This window comes from Coenobita brevimanus, chromosome 63 (genome assembly GCF_032717465.1).
Source record: "Coenobita brevimanus isolate Jiangsu-jjx chromosome 63, ASM3271746v2, whole genome shotgun sequence".
NCBI lineage: Eukaryota > Metazoa > Arthropoda > Malacostraca > Decapoda > Coenobitidae > Coenobita > Coenobita brevimanus.
In genome coordinates, this window is record NC_137016.1 from 218,586 (window position 1) to 232,500 (window position 13,915).

At 45.0% G+C, this 13,915-nt stretch overlaps 1 protein-coding gene across 1 annotated transcript; it reads right to left on the reverse strand.

The window, feature by feature from the left end:
* Nucleotides 1-383: 383 nt before the first annotated feature.
* On the reverse strand, nucleotides 384-10,245 carry LOC145404260 (uncharacterized). The gene is made up of 8 exons (XM_080275781.1): nucleotides 10,166-10,245; nucleotides 9,183-9,315; nucleotides 7,030-7,333; nucleotides 5,325-5,542; nucleotides 3,877-4,057; nucleotides 2,748-2,847; nucleotides 1,511-1,640; nucleotides 384-479 (listed from the first exon to the last, which is right to left on the reverse strand). The coding sequence occupies exons 1-8, from the start codon at nucleotides 10,243-10,245 to the stop codon at nucleotides 384-386; spliced, it is 1,242 nt and encodes a 413-aa protein (XP_080131907.1).
* Nucleotides 10,246-13,915: the final 3,670 nt, after the last annotated feature.

The following is a 13,915-nucleotide window of genomic DNA, read 5'->3' on the forward strand; positions in this document are numbered from 1 at the left end:
GTTCTTTACCCAAGTAACAATTCATACTACAAAGAACACAATATATTTTAGAAATGGGCCATAGATTTTTACCTCTAACTAGATTTATAGCTACTTGCATGCATTTATGTGACATGGTCAGGAAATACTGATCCCTTGTGTCCTTGCACCCACACCACCACTGCATCAACATTGCCACCTTGTGTTGCACAACTCTACTGCATAGAGGCAGATAACAGCTTAAAAAGCTGACACTCTAGTCCGTGAACCTAATAATGTTACTTCTTTAGCCAACCACCTGGTCTTCTCATCGGATTATGCAATGGGTGGAAGAGATAGACCCAGGGCAAAAAAAACGCTGGCTTTGTCAGTGAAAAGTCCTCTTGAAGTCACAAGCCTGAATTTTAGAGGAGAGGACTCATCAGCCCAGCCTGAACCTTGGTTATATCTCCTGTATAGGGCTCAGGCTTGCCAGTAACTTGAGGTGTGACCTGTATCACCTGTATAAGATTCTAGGCCCTTGAGGGATATTAATAAACACAGGCGAAGGTGCTCATGAGGACGTAAGCTGAAATTAAATCTGACTCATATCGATGCCAGACGCTGTGCTGAGACAAAAAGCTGTTTTCTTGGTCATAGTAACAGCCATGAGCATCATGGTTGTGACTGGTATCATTTGGTTTCATGGTTGTGACTGGTGTCCTTGGGTACCATGGTGGATCTCAGCGTGCGGTGTTGTGTCCGAGGGTAAGGCAGGTGAGGGAAGCAGTGATCAGTTCCAGACAGAAGACTAGTGAGGCTGCCAGTAACCCAACCCCCAACACTGCCGCCATACCCTGTATAATGTGAGGAAAGGATTGCACTCTCCCAATATGTGTGTGTCCTTACCTGCACACACACACACACACACACACACACACACACACACACACACACACACACACACACACACACACACACACACACACACACACACACACACACACAGTTACTTGTCCATTTAATCAAAAGGGTATCTTCAAGCAAGTGATCGATTGTTTAACAAAGCGATATTGCAGTTCACTTTTTCTTTCCCGTAAGGTAAATATTTATGAACAGTCAGTGCACTTAAAATGTTGTATAAAGTTACTTCTTCATCAAGTAATAATAAAAATCAAGAGGCCAACACATTCATGAAAATTTACAGGCGGATATTTTCAAACCTTTCATCCACTATTTCAGAATGTTACGACAGGGAAGCTTCAGATATCTTGTTTAAGCGACTGCACACACTTAACCCCACCCCCACCCCACCCCCAAAAAAAATCAGGATCCTTTTTTAAGTGACTGACAAAAATATGTTACTCATTTCTGACATTTTGAGTAAGTAGATACTTTTTGAGCGACTGTAGGTAACCAAAAAACAGTATTAACGAGATTATGGCGTCTGGCAATAGATAGATAGATAGATAGACCCATTTCAGATACGCTTTTGAGGACTAGACTCTCTCTCTCTCTCTCTCTCTCTCTGTCTGTCTTACAAAATACTTACCCATATGTTGTTGATGGCGAGGGACGAAGTGACGGTGAGGGTGGATGGGGAGTGGTGACAGGAAGTATAGTTCTGGACTTGGGATGCCAGCCAGTGGTCATACAGTCCTGCCTCCACCACCCGTGTCACCCTGGAGAGAGTTTAACTGAATCTTTGAATAACAATTTGGCGCTGCAGCATCTATATTATTATCAAGGACTTGGGTCATATGGAACAGAAAAAAAAAATCCTACTAGAACGAGAGAAGAGGATAATAAGGTGTTTGTTATTACCGTTTTTTTCCCCTATCTACCTGCCTACCTACCTATTTATCTGTTTATAAGGAGTGGCCACAAACATAATTCATTGTCTCCATGTCGCCCTCTCCTCTGCCATTTGGCTGCCCTTCCTCCGTCTCACACACCACCACACACCCCTCTCATATACTGTACTCGTATCTTCATTCCATCCCTCCATCCCATCCTCGGTCCTTCCCTCCTCTCCCCCTTTACCACCCTGTATCATTATTATTTATCGTTTATCTTTTCTGTTTTCTTTAGAGATGCGGTACTGTAACGGGGACACCTTCATGTGGTGGCACCAATATAACCGGGCGGGTCTTATGCCTAGACAAATGTCCCATACCTCCTTTCCTACCCTGAAAGAAGGATGGTGGACTGCTGGAAGAGGGCAAATTCAGCCTGCAGTCCACCGGGTTCACGTTTCAGATGAACCACGGCCACGGCTACTATACAATTTTTACTCAAACTTGACCTAAAATTGCCGCCTCTCTATCTTTAACCCTGATTTTTCTCACTAGATTAACACTAGAATATGATGATAGTTGCGAAGATGTGCTAGGGAAAGGATTTGGGGCCGCAGCATTGTCTTTTCTGCCACTGAGCTATGTGAAATAAGATGCACAAGAACAAAAATCAGGGCCAAGTTAATGAGACAAGAGTATACTACTACTGCTACTACTACTACTACTACTACCACCACCATTACTACTACTACTACATGAAATAGGCTGCAAAAGGACGAAAATCAAAACCAAGGTGAACATATACTGCTGCTACAACTACGATACTACTACTACTACTACTGCTGCTGCTGCTGCTACTACTGCTACTGCTACTACTACTACTACTACTACTACATGAAATAGCCCACAAAATGACGAAAATCAAAGCCAAGTTAAGGTGAATATATGCTACTACCACTACCATATTACTACTACTACCATAACTGCTCTTACGTATGAGTGATGAGGTGTATCATGGGGCTGTGCTTCTGGCCAACCATGCTGTGTGTACTGGGAAGGATCCGTTGGCGGGACTTGTAGAAATCACACTCCCCTGCCACACAAACACTCGATTCACATGTGTACCGGAGTCAGAGTGTAAGTGTAGATTTTTTTAACGTTATTTTTAGATGCTGAGTTCACTAGTTACAGAAAAATTGTTATAGTTCTGTTTTCGTCATCATTATTATTATCATCACCATCAGCAGCGTCATCATCATTATTGATATCATCATCATTGTAGGATGGATGAATGGATGGATGGGGTGGATGGATAATAAGGAGGGTGGGTGAATGGATGGATGGAATGGGGTGGATGGATAATAAGGAGGGTGGATGGATGGATAGGTAGACAGATAGATGGATGGCTAATAAGGAGGACGGATGAGTGGATGGATGGATAGCAAGGAGAGTGGATGAGTGGATGGATGGACGGAGGTGCATATATTGTCTTGAACTTGATCTAAAATTGCCATCTCTCTATCTTGAAATACTGACTTTTAACAATAGATTAGCCCAAAAATATGGCGCTAGTCACGAAGAAGTGCTATGGAAGAATGTAGAACCCTTGTATTGTCTTCTTGTGCCATTGAGCTACGTGAAATAAGCTGCAAAAGGACGAAAATCTAGGCCAAGTTAAGGTGAAAGACGAGAGAGAGAGACACTAAATTGAATGAAATCGTCCGTTGGCAGCTTAAATAAAATCGAAATGACGTCATGGGATTCAAAAAGTCAAATTGAAAGAACTGTTATGATTAAACGTTTCTTCATGAATGTTTGGGCCAAATTAAAGTGAAAACATAAAGAGATCAAACCTTTCTCTGTGAATCCCAGTGTCATAGGCTACTTAGTTGCAAGAGGTCAAGCCTTCCTTCTAGTGATTAAAATTTCCCCTAGAATGCCTGAAGGGGAAAGATGATCCTTCATGACAAATGAAGATGTTGGGTGGGAGAGAGACAGGGTATAGCTTGATTTCTTTATTTTCTTTAACGTTTCGGGAAGATGGGTTCTGCGTAGCACGAAACGTTATAGAGAAAAAGGAATTCAAACTCTAACCTGTGTGAAAGAACAAGATTAATCCCACCTTTCTCCGTGAACGCTTGCGCTATGAGTTGGTCTATCACCAGAGAGCTTCCGAGGATGACGTGGTCGCCGCGGCCCACCAGCGTCTGTAGCACCTCAGGAAAAGACTCGACGGGATGGTAAGTAATTCGCCCCTCTGCCTCCAGACCCTGCACCTCAAACAGCTCCCCAGACGTGCTCCTCTGGGGGTGGAAAAGGGGAGAGGAGTCAGCTAATCTTAGGCCTCAAGTAAATGCACAACCAAGAGTTAAGCCTTGACAATCCTATCTCAAGAACGTGTCCTGCCTTCCATAAGCTACATTCCTCCCCAAACGACAGAGTATCCTTCCTTTTGGTACCCTTTGGCTCTGTGCTTCATTTTGCTATCACCTAAGAATAATTCACATAACACCTTCCATCGCTACAGCCGGCAGAGCATTGGTGAATTTTCGTCCATGGCTGTACTTTACTCTTGGTTAAATTAGATCCACCATCACGCCTAAGATATTCACATGATTTTCGAGACTTGCTCCTCTTGCAGTGGAAAGGGGCAGAGAGGTCAGCTAATCTCAGGCCTCAAAATTAAGTAGACCTAATCTACTTCTATTAAATTTCATCCATCAATAGTCTTGGTACAGCACAGTGACTATGGAAAATAAATTCTTGGTGTTTGAAAATAAGGCACTTAGAAGAATATTAGGAGTTAAATGGTGGGAAAGGATACCAAATAGTAGAATTAGAGAAATAACGGGAGTGCAGCCGATCGATGAATATGTTAGATTCTCACGATGGAAGTGGCTAGGACATGTGTATAGGAGACAGGGAATAGTACGAGGTACACCAGGGTGGGTGGCACTTGGTAGGAGAGGTAGAGGAAGGCCAAAAGAGACGTGGGTGAGGACAATGAGACGGGAAGCTGGAGATGAGTGTTGGGGAGATCTTGAGGAGTTAGCACAAGATAGGATGTGGTGGTGTGAGTTCATCGAGGCCCTATGCATCCCCGAGGGTGCCACAGGAAATGATTGATTGATTGATAGTTAATCTCAGGCCTCGGAGATTCAAACAGTTCCCGTGCCTTAGGCCTGCTCCTCTTGGTGTGGAAAGGGGAGCTGGGATTAGCTTATCTCGTTTTCGATCATCGATCGTTTAGTATATGAAGACTCCAACATGCTTGTATGAGTCGGCCTTGATCACCTAATAGCGGCCCTCCATGCTGCTCGATCTCTAGCAGTCTCACTGTTCAGTCCTTTATCCTTGAGGTCACATTGTATAATCTTGTCCCAAGTCTTTTTCGGTCTTCCTCTCGCAGTTCTACCTTCAGCGTTCACACCTCTCACCCTCCGCACCTACCTGCCATCCTCCATCCTCTTCAAATGCCCAAACCATCTCATCCTACCCCTTCCCATCACTACACTAGAACCTTTACTAGCAGTCCTACTACGTGGCCAACAACTATGGCTTTGTACTCACAGCGATGGCAGCGGTGATCATGGTGCTGGGTGTAAGGATGAGCGTCAGGCGAGGGTTGTCTATGAGGTCCCGCAGTGTGTGTATGGGCTGTGAGATCCGCCGCACAGCCAGCAGGGAGGTGAGGTGGCTGTTGTAACTGAGGCCAATAACCAGACTCACCAACACCCATCCACACAACACCGTACGCTCCCACGCACTAACACCGCCCCAACTCACAGCTGAAACACAATGCTACGTGATGTAACACAGCACACAACTGCAACATGATCCAACATAACACTTAAGCTGCAACACAGTACACAGCTGCAAAGTAGTGCAACATGAGAACACACAGCTGCAACGCAATACAAACAGCTGCAACACAGTACAACATAGCACAACACGACACAACTGCAAAGCAATAAAACACAGTTGCAACAAAGCATACAGTGCAAGTTACAAGACGGTGCAACACAGCAGAGTGCAATTGCACATAACACACAATACATCATCTAATGGAACAAAGCACAACACATCACAGCACAATACAACACAACACAGCACAGCACAGTGCAACACAACACAGCACAGCACAATACAACGCAGCATAAAACAACACAGTACAACCCAACTCTTGTCAGCGGCGAATCCTTTTGTACTGCACAGTGCTGGTTTACACAAGAGCCACGTGTCACCACAACCATAAGCATTATCATTAAACTCATTTTCTTCCCCCCATGAGGAAGAAGTGAAGTTTTAGCCTATCAATTTTCAGCTTTTCAGAAAATTCAGTCATTCTTCACATTTAAAAGGAAAAAATATATTACTAGCCTAAAGTGTATATGTATTTTTATGACATGAAAATACTTCAAAATAACATTCATAGCGTATATGTAGAGAGACTCTGGGTATGCGGCAGGTTCATGGAAGATGGACGCCCCTGCCCTGTAGTCCCGGGTCGCCCTCGGGCAAGGTCTAGCACCCGTTAGACCACCAAAAGGTAGTAGGTGGATGATTACCATCGTCCCGGGGCGTACTACCACGGCAGCGATATGGGGCCAAGGCCCCGTAGTTGGCACAATACTCCCAGGCGAGGAACCTAGCCACATTTACGAACTAAAGTCCAGGCTGACACCATCACTCATACATATCTCCTATACACAGCTCATCCTCTTGGGGGCTGTGCCTCCTACATTTTCCCTGCACCTCGCCATGTGGAAGGACCCTGTTCCCACCTTGGCCAGGCGCTGTCAGCCACACGAAGGCGGCTGTTCGCTTGTGGTCGATGGGTCTGCTCTGCTAGACAGACCCTAGTAGTGCAAAAACAACAACACGGAGAGACTGTGTAGTTGTTGTTGTTGCTCCATGCTAATCTGGACATGAACCCAGTGGACTGCAGGCTAAAGTTGCCCATCTCCTGCAGTCCACCACCCTCCTTTTGGAGGAATAAAATAGGAGTTGAGGGACATTCATATCACTGTGTAGCAGAGCTTCGCTGTTATATCGGTGCCACCGCATGAAGGTGTCCCTCTCCAGCACAATTTAGAGACCAATGACCACGCCACAACCCAATGACCAGGCTGCCAAGCATTATTAGGATGGCGGGAACGGGTCCTGGGGAGGAGGAAGGAAAAGGTAGGATATTTCTGACATTCACTCAGGTAGTAGATGATGATGATGATGATAATGATGATGCCAAAGTTACACTGAATCTTGCAACCTTAACCTTGGTAGAGCAGAGTGGCCAGCTGCCTGAAGAGGGTGGTGGCAGCGAGGGGGCCGAGTGGCAGACGGCGATGACGGGAGGGCAGTGCCAGCAGGAGTACGGCTGCCAACACTGCCACCATCGCCGCCGCCAGTGACACCCACACGGAGGGCGCCAACACCAGCAGGAAGCTCCAGGGGTCCACCTCCTTGGGCCCCTTCCGCGACACTAGGCAGCGGTCGTCGGAGAAGATGGATGACGTGAAATCCACCACCCCGGCTCTGGCCACCGTCTGGGCGAAGGGACCCAACCCAACGTCTGCCTCCTGGAAAAGATTGGTTGACAGGCAAGCATTTTATTTTTCTATTTCCTTCTCTCTGTCTCTGTCTCTGTCTGTCTCTCTTTCTGTCTGTCTGCCTGTCTGTCTCTCTGGATCCAACCCCACGTCTGCCTCCTAGAAAAAATTGCTAAGTTTACAGGCTCGCAATTTTTTACTCTCTCTCTCTCTCTCTAGCCAGCCCTAAGTTTAATTCCTATTGTGTAGTAAGGAAGGTTAGTCTCTCTCTCTCTCTCTAGCCAGCTCTAAGTTTAATTCCTGTTGTGTAGTAAGGAAGGTTAGTCTCTCTCTCTCTCTCTCTCTCTCTCTCTCTCTCTCTCTCTCTCTCTCCACTTATCACCTCGTTAATTATAAATTCACTACGCACTTTAGTTAATAGGAAGTGTAAGTGAGGTGGAGGGGGAGAGGAGGAGGAGGAGACCGAGGAGGAGGTGGAGGGATGGGGTAGAGAGATATTTGAATGAAGGGGGTGTGAGCTGGAGGGAGGGTAGCTTGATGGCTGAGGACAGGGTGACATGGAGACGATTTGTTTGTGGCCACCCCTACCGGGATCAAGGCTTCTGACTGTCGATAGCAAGATTGACAGATAGACATAATGATATTTTAATAGATAGATAGATAGATAGATAAACAGACTGATTGAGTGACTGATTGATAGACGGGTAGACGGTTTTGGTGTTGTGTGTGTGTGTGTGTGTGTGAGAGAGAGAGAGAGAGAGAGAGAGGGGGGGAGGGGGGTATAAAGCTCCCAAACATGGTCCTTAACTGCTTACTGTAAATTGAAGTGGCATTATATTGTCATGCATCCCGGAGTTTACCCTGCATTATTTACAACCTCTCAACACCACTACCACCTCTCCCACTACCACTACTGCCCATCATCATCACCATCATCATCATCATTATCATCATCATCATCACCATCATCATCATCATCATCACCATCATCATCACCATCATCATCACCATCATCATCACCATCATCATCATCATCACCAACATCATCACCATCATCATCATTATCATTATTATCATCATCATCATCATCATCATTATCATCATCATCATCATTATCACCATCATCATCATCATCATCACCATCATCATCATCATCATCATCACCATCATCATCATCACCATCATCATCATTATCATTATCATCATCATCATCATCATCATCATCATCATCATCATCATCACCATCACATATCCTAACCTCACATAACCCCGCATGACCTGACCCCACATGACCCCACATGACCTGACCTTCCTCATGACCTGTCCAATCATGCCGGTCCAGGTCCCGTTGTCCATCCGGTTGCCCCATGACCTGTCCGCCGGCTGGATGACCTTGTATCTGGTGGAGAGAGAGAGAGAGAGAGAGGATGTTCCTTTCAGTCCGATGATGTGTTTCTCTGTTTCTGTCTGTCTGTCTGTCTGTCTGTCTCTCTCTCTCTCTCTCTCTCTCTCTCTCTCTCACACACACACACACACACACACACACACACACACACACACGGGCATACATATTCTTTCCATCACCCTCTCTCTCTCTCTCTCTCTCTCACACACACACACACACACACGGGCATACATATTCTTTCCATCACCCTCTCTCTCTCTCTCTCTCTCTCTCTCTCTCACACACACATACACACACACAAACACTTTCGCGCGCACACACATTCTTTCCACCACCTTCTCTCTCTCTCTCTCTCTCTCTCTCTCTCTCTCAACTGATGATGTTAGACTATACTCTTTTCACTTTTTACTCTCTCTCTCTCTCTCTCTCTCACGTAAAATTGTGCCTGTGAGCGAGGATGGACAGCAGACTAGCCATTGGGCCGTGTACGATGGCTGATCCCGGCTCCATCCTTCCCCCGTCCCGTCCATCCCCGCTAGCGTCGAGGAAGAAGTTGTGAGGAGGCCAGTGAGTTGCCGTGACCGTGAGGGAGGCGCCCTGGGGGAACCTGGAGGGGGAGAGGGGAAGGGTGAGTGGACAGAAAGAGGGGAAAAGGGAGAGGGGGGAGAGAAAGGATGAGGGAAGATAGAGAGGGGAGAAAAAGAGAGAGAAGAGGTTGGGTAGAGAGGAAGGATGAGAAGACAGAGGAAGATTGAAGGAAGTGGACGGAGAGGAGAGAGAGAGAGAGAGAGAGAGAGAGAGAGAGAGAGAGAGAGAGAGAGAGAGAGGATGACAGGAAAGAGAAAGTGCTTGAGGAGAGAGAGAAAAGGAGAGAAAGCGAAAGAGTTGGGAGAGATGGGAGACGTGAGGGAAAACTGGAAGACAGAGAAATAAGTTGTGGTTAAATCTGTACAGTGGATGAGGTGAATGTGGAAAAACGGTGCCACATAGTTTCATCATTCATTCATAGCCAGACGCCATGTATCCCAGACAGGGTGGCCAAGGGCTTAGAGTTAATTGTTTTACAGGGAGGGGCACTAATCCTCCACCAACCCCACTTGACGTAGGGATGCCAACAGCATCTGATGTTCCCAGGCGGTCACCCGTCCAAGTACTAACCAGACACATAGTTAAATCTATAAATAAAGTCAGCTCAGTAAAGACAGCACAGTAGTAAGGAATGCAGTAAAAACAACGTGCCTAACTTCAGCCAAACCCATACAGTAGTGGTCGCTAAATTTAATCCTATATGGTGTTAACAATACGCTTAGGCTAAAAAATGTGTACAAAATCGCTAAGAAATACGGAATATTTCGTATGATACTAGTATAATTCAGCCAATATCCCAAACAAAGTATGCTACCTAATATTCATCTCAGATCTATCAACAAAGCCGTAAAATCGCCACCTTAACTGACCTGAAAGAGTCTGGGTTGTTGTGCATGTCGCGTAGAATGACGGGATCCTTTAAAACCTTTCGTAGTGGACTTCGCGGCATTATACCACACCACATCACGCCACGTCACACCACCTGTCAGAGAGCATACCGAAGGATTTGCGTTAAGCTTTAAGCTGTGGCCACACGGGGCATTTTCGGGCAATTCCTGCTTCCAGACTTGCCGTTTTTCTCAATATAAGGACATAAGAAAGTTTCCGGAACAATTACAGAATTCCGGAAAGATTTGCAGACAAGCGTGTCCGTCTCGCCGAAAGACTTTCAAAATGAATCTGTGTCATATCAGTGTTAATATTATAATCAATTACATAAACACTATCGGTAATTTTTTATATTTGATTTTTATGTGATGCACTGATATCATTAAGGATGAAATATTTAAGCAACACCGAAGATACTGTTTTGACCACGCTTTTGTTTACATCCCAACTCGCCGCAGTCCAGGAGAAGTCAGCAGGGAGAAAGCGTGAATCCATTACCATAGCAGAAAAACAACAGCCTGGTCCCTCTTTCCCTTCACTGCTGCTGTAGTGGTCGACTGTGATGGTAAGCAAAGAGTAGAACAGTGCGGGAAGACTATCATTCGTCATCACTCTTATGCCAATGTTCATTTTCCTCCTTGCCGCAACAGTACGACTCGTGTGACCAACTTTGATAAGCTTTCTTTGCCCATGCTCTTGCCCATGTCTTTGCTCTCGCTCGGTAATGTCTCCCTGTGGTCACGGCTTTAACGTTAGAAAAACTAGAGTGATAAGGTGGATGCCTTTGTGATCGGTAGACGATGTGTAAATCAGTTTGCATTAGAAGTAGCAGATGTGGTGATGGTGGTGGCAGTTGCATCCCCAGGCTCATCTGAAACGTGAACCCCATGAGAAGCGAAGGAGCCCGGGGCTAGGCAAGTTGGTCCTGACACTGAAGATGAGTGACCAGCCTCATTCATCCCTGAGTGGCATTACGTAAGCAATAAACCCCAACCACTCCTTGGGTATAACCCTACACAGGCTCAGTCCGATTGGAGCGCCGTAATTACCCACTAAACCACCAGGCGCCATAATTTGGCTATATGGTTACCACCCAGCGTTGTAAATGGTTTCCTGGTGTATAGGAAACCATTTGGCTTGCCACTCAGTGTAGAGTCACCCATAGGCAGAAGGAACAGGAAAAAAATGAAGGAAAACAAAAAAGACAAGAGGGAGTGTAAAGTCACCCGCAGGCAGAAGGAAGGGGAAAGAATGAAGTAAAGACATAAGAGGAAGGAAGGGAGGAAATGGCAGACACTCAAAGCAGCACTACATCGAGTGAGTGGATGGTGACGGCCCCCACCTACCATCAAACGCCTCCACCAATTAACCCCATATCATTAACTTTTTTTTTTTTTCAACATAAAGTGGGCTATAGGATCCACCGAGCTAAAGTTACCGCTATTACCCCTCTCATCGTCACCACAACTCAAGAAGCTGAAGTGTAGCCATTTTGATTTAACAGGAAGCCAGACACACTCCTTTCACCTTAACCTGGCCAAGATTTTCGTCCTTTTGTGACTTGCTTCGTGCAGCACCCGTCTGCCTGCACATTCTCATCCCCCTTTCCTGTCCAGTTCTCTCTTGCAAAAGTTAACCGTTATTCCCAGTCCTTCATGTATGCAACTGGTCAACTCTGGAACTGTCTTTTTATTTCCCTCTGCCTATGACCTCCAATTTAGGTAGGTAGGTTGGTAGGTAGGTCAGTTGGTGGGAAGGTAGGTAGGTAGTTAGGTAGGTAAGTTAGTTGGTGAATAGATAGGTAGCTAGGTAGGTAGGCAGGAAGTAAGTTAACCAATACCCCCAGTCCTTCATGTATGCAACAGGTCAACTCTGGAACTGTCTTTCTCTGTTTGTATTTCTCTCTGCCTATGACCTCCAGTCTTTTCAACGCAATGTGTCCAGGCATCTCGAAATGAACGGATCTAGAATTTGGCTCTCTGTTATTTTGTTATTATTGTTAGTGTTAGTATTAGTAATATTGTATTATTACTCTTATTATTGTTATTATTATTATTATTATTATTATTATTATTATTATTATCATTATCATTATTATCATCGTCATCATCATCATCATCATCATCATTATTATCATCATTTTTAAGGGAGCAATATTGTGAACTTCTGGCCTTGGGTTCTTTCTTCCTGAAAAAAATAATCCCATTGGCTCTCCATCACATACAGTACTATACACTATAATATTAATGTGCTTTGGGTATGAATGAATCGGTCAAGGAAAGGTGTTAAGTAGTCCTGAATGCAAGAGTGCAAATATTAACGCTCAGGATGCTCTGATTTGCGCTCTCATGGATGAAAGTTTTTGGCATTAGGTGGAAGGGATTCGTAGAATTGTGCCGACCGTGAAAGGTGATACGGTGTGAACTTGAGGGGAAAAAATGGTGATAATAATAATAATAATAATAATCTATCTATCTGTCTATCTATCTATCTATTGCCAGAGGCCTCAATCCCGTTCGGGGTGGCCACAAACAAATCGCCTCCACGTCGCCCTGTCCCCCGCCATTTCACTGCCCCGCTCCCAACTCACACCCCCCTCTCATATACCTCTCCACCCCGTCCCTCCATCTCATAATAATAATAATAATAATAATAATAATAACAGTAATAATAGTAATGATAACTAGAAGACTAACTGTCATAGGCAGTAAATGACCTTCACCTATGAGAATAAGATCACAAAATGCACTCGTTGACCCCAATAATGAGGTCAGGGGTTAAATTTGACACTTTTGTGGTAGACCGGGTACATGTGTGGGATTACTGTACTATTCTATGACCTAAAATGAGCTGTTCTGGGTGAAAATGCTACTTAGGTCAATTTTTAGGCCGGCACAACTTAGTTTTTTCGTAATAACTCAAAGACCAAGAAGGGGGTCATTTATATATGGGGGTTTTCCTGTACGCATGATTTCCTGTACGCATGATTTTCAGTTTTTTTTTTTTTCCAGTACAAATGTTTGGAAAATAATTTTACATGGGATTTCCTTATGCATTCTTGTATCTATAATAGTTTTGGAGTGAACTGGAGTTGAAAATGAGTGATTTTTGGACATTTCAAAGCACTCCAACTATGGTAATACTCGTAGATGGAGATCAGTAAGTCCAGGAAGTGCATTGGCCACCATTCACTCACTCGATGTAGTCCTACCTGCATGTGACGTTTCCTGTAACTCAGCAGACCATTGGCTGCAGTACGTTGGGTGGTAACCATTGCACCGGGATATGGATGCCTGGTGGTGACGTGGGTTCAGAAGGGTTTAAGTGATGTCTGAAATTGAATGTTATAAACGCCACTGAGGAAGGTGGGTTTAAACTTAAGGAATGGTTAAATGCGACTCAGGGAAGAGCGACTGGTATTTCTTGCCTTTAATGAGACTGAACAGCCAATTCCTGGGCGGTAGTAGTAATAGTTTTAGTAGTAGTAGTAGTGGTGGTGGTGGTGGTGGTAGTACTGGTGGTAGTAGTAGTAGTAGTAGTAGTAGTAGCAGCAGCAGGGACTGGGATGGTGGTGTGACCTCTGTGAAGCTCCGGCAAGAAGTGAATGTTGTCAGGCTCTCTCTCTCTCTCTCTCTCTCTCTCTCTCTCTCTCTCTCTCTCTCTCTCTCTCTCTCTCTCGAGGAAATGGTATGAAGGTGCAAGCAAGGAGGGCTAATCATGACACAACCAAA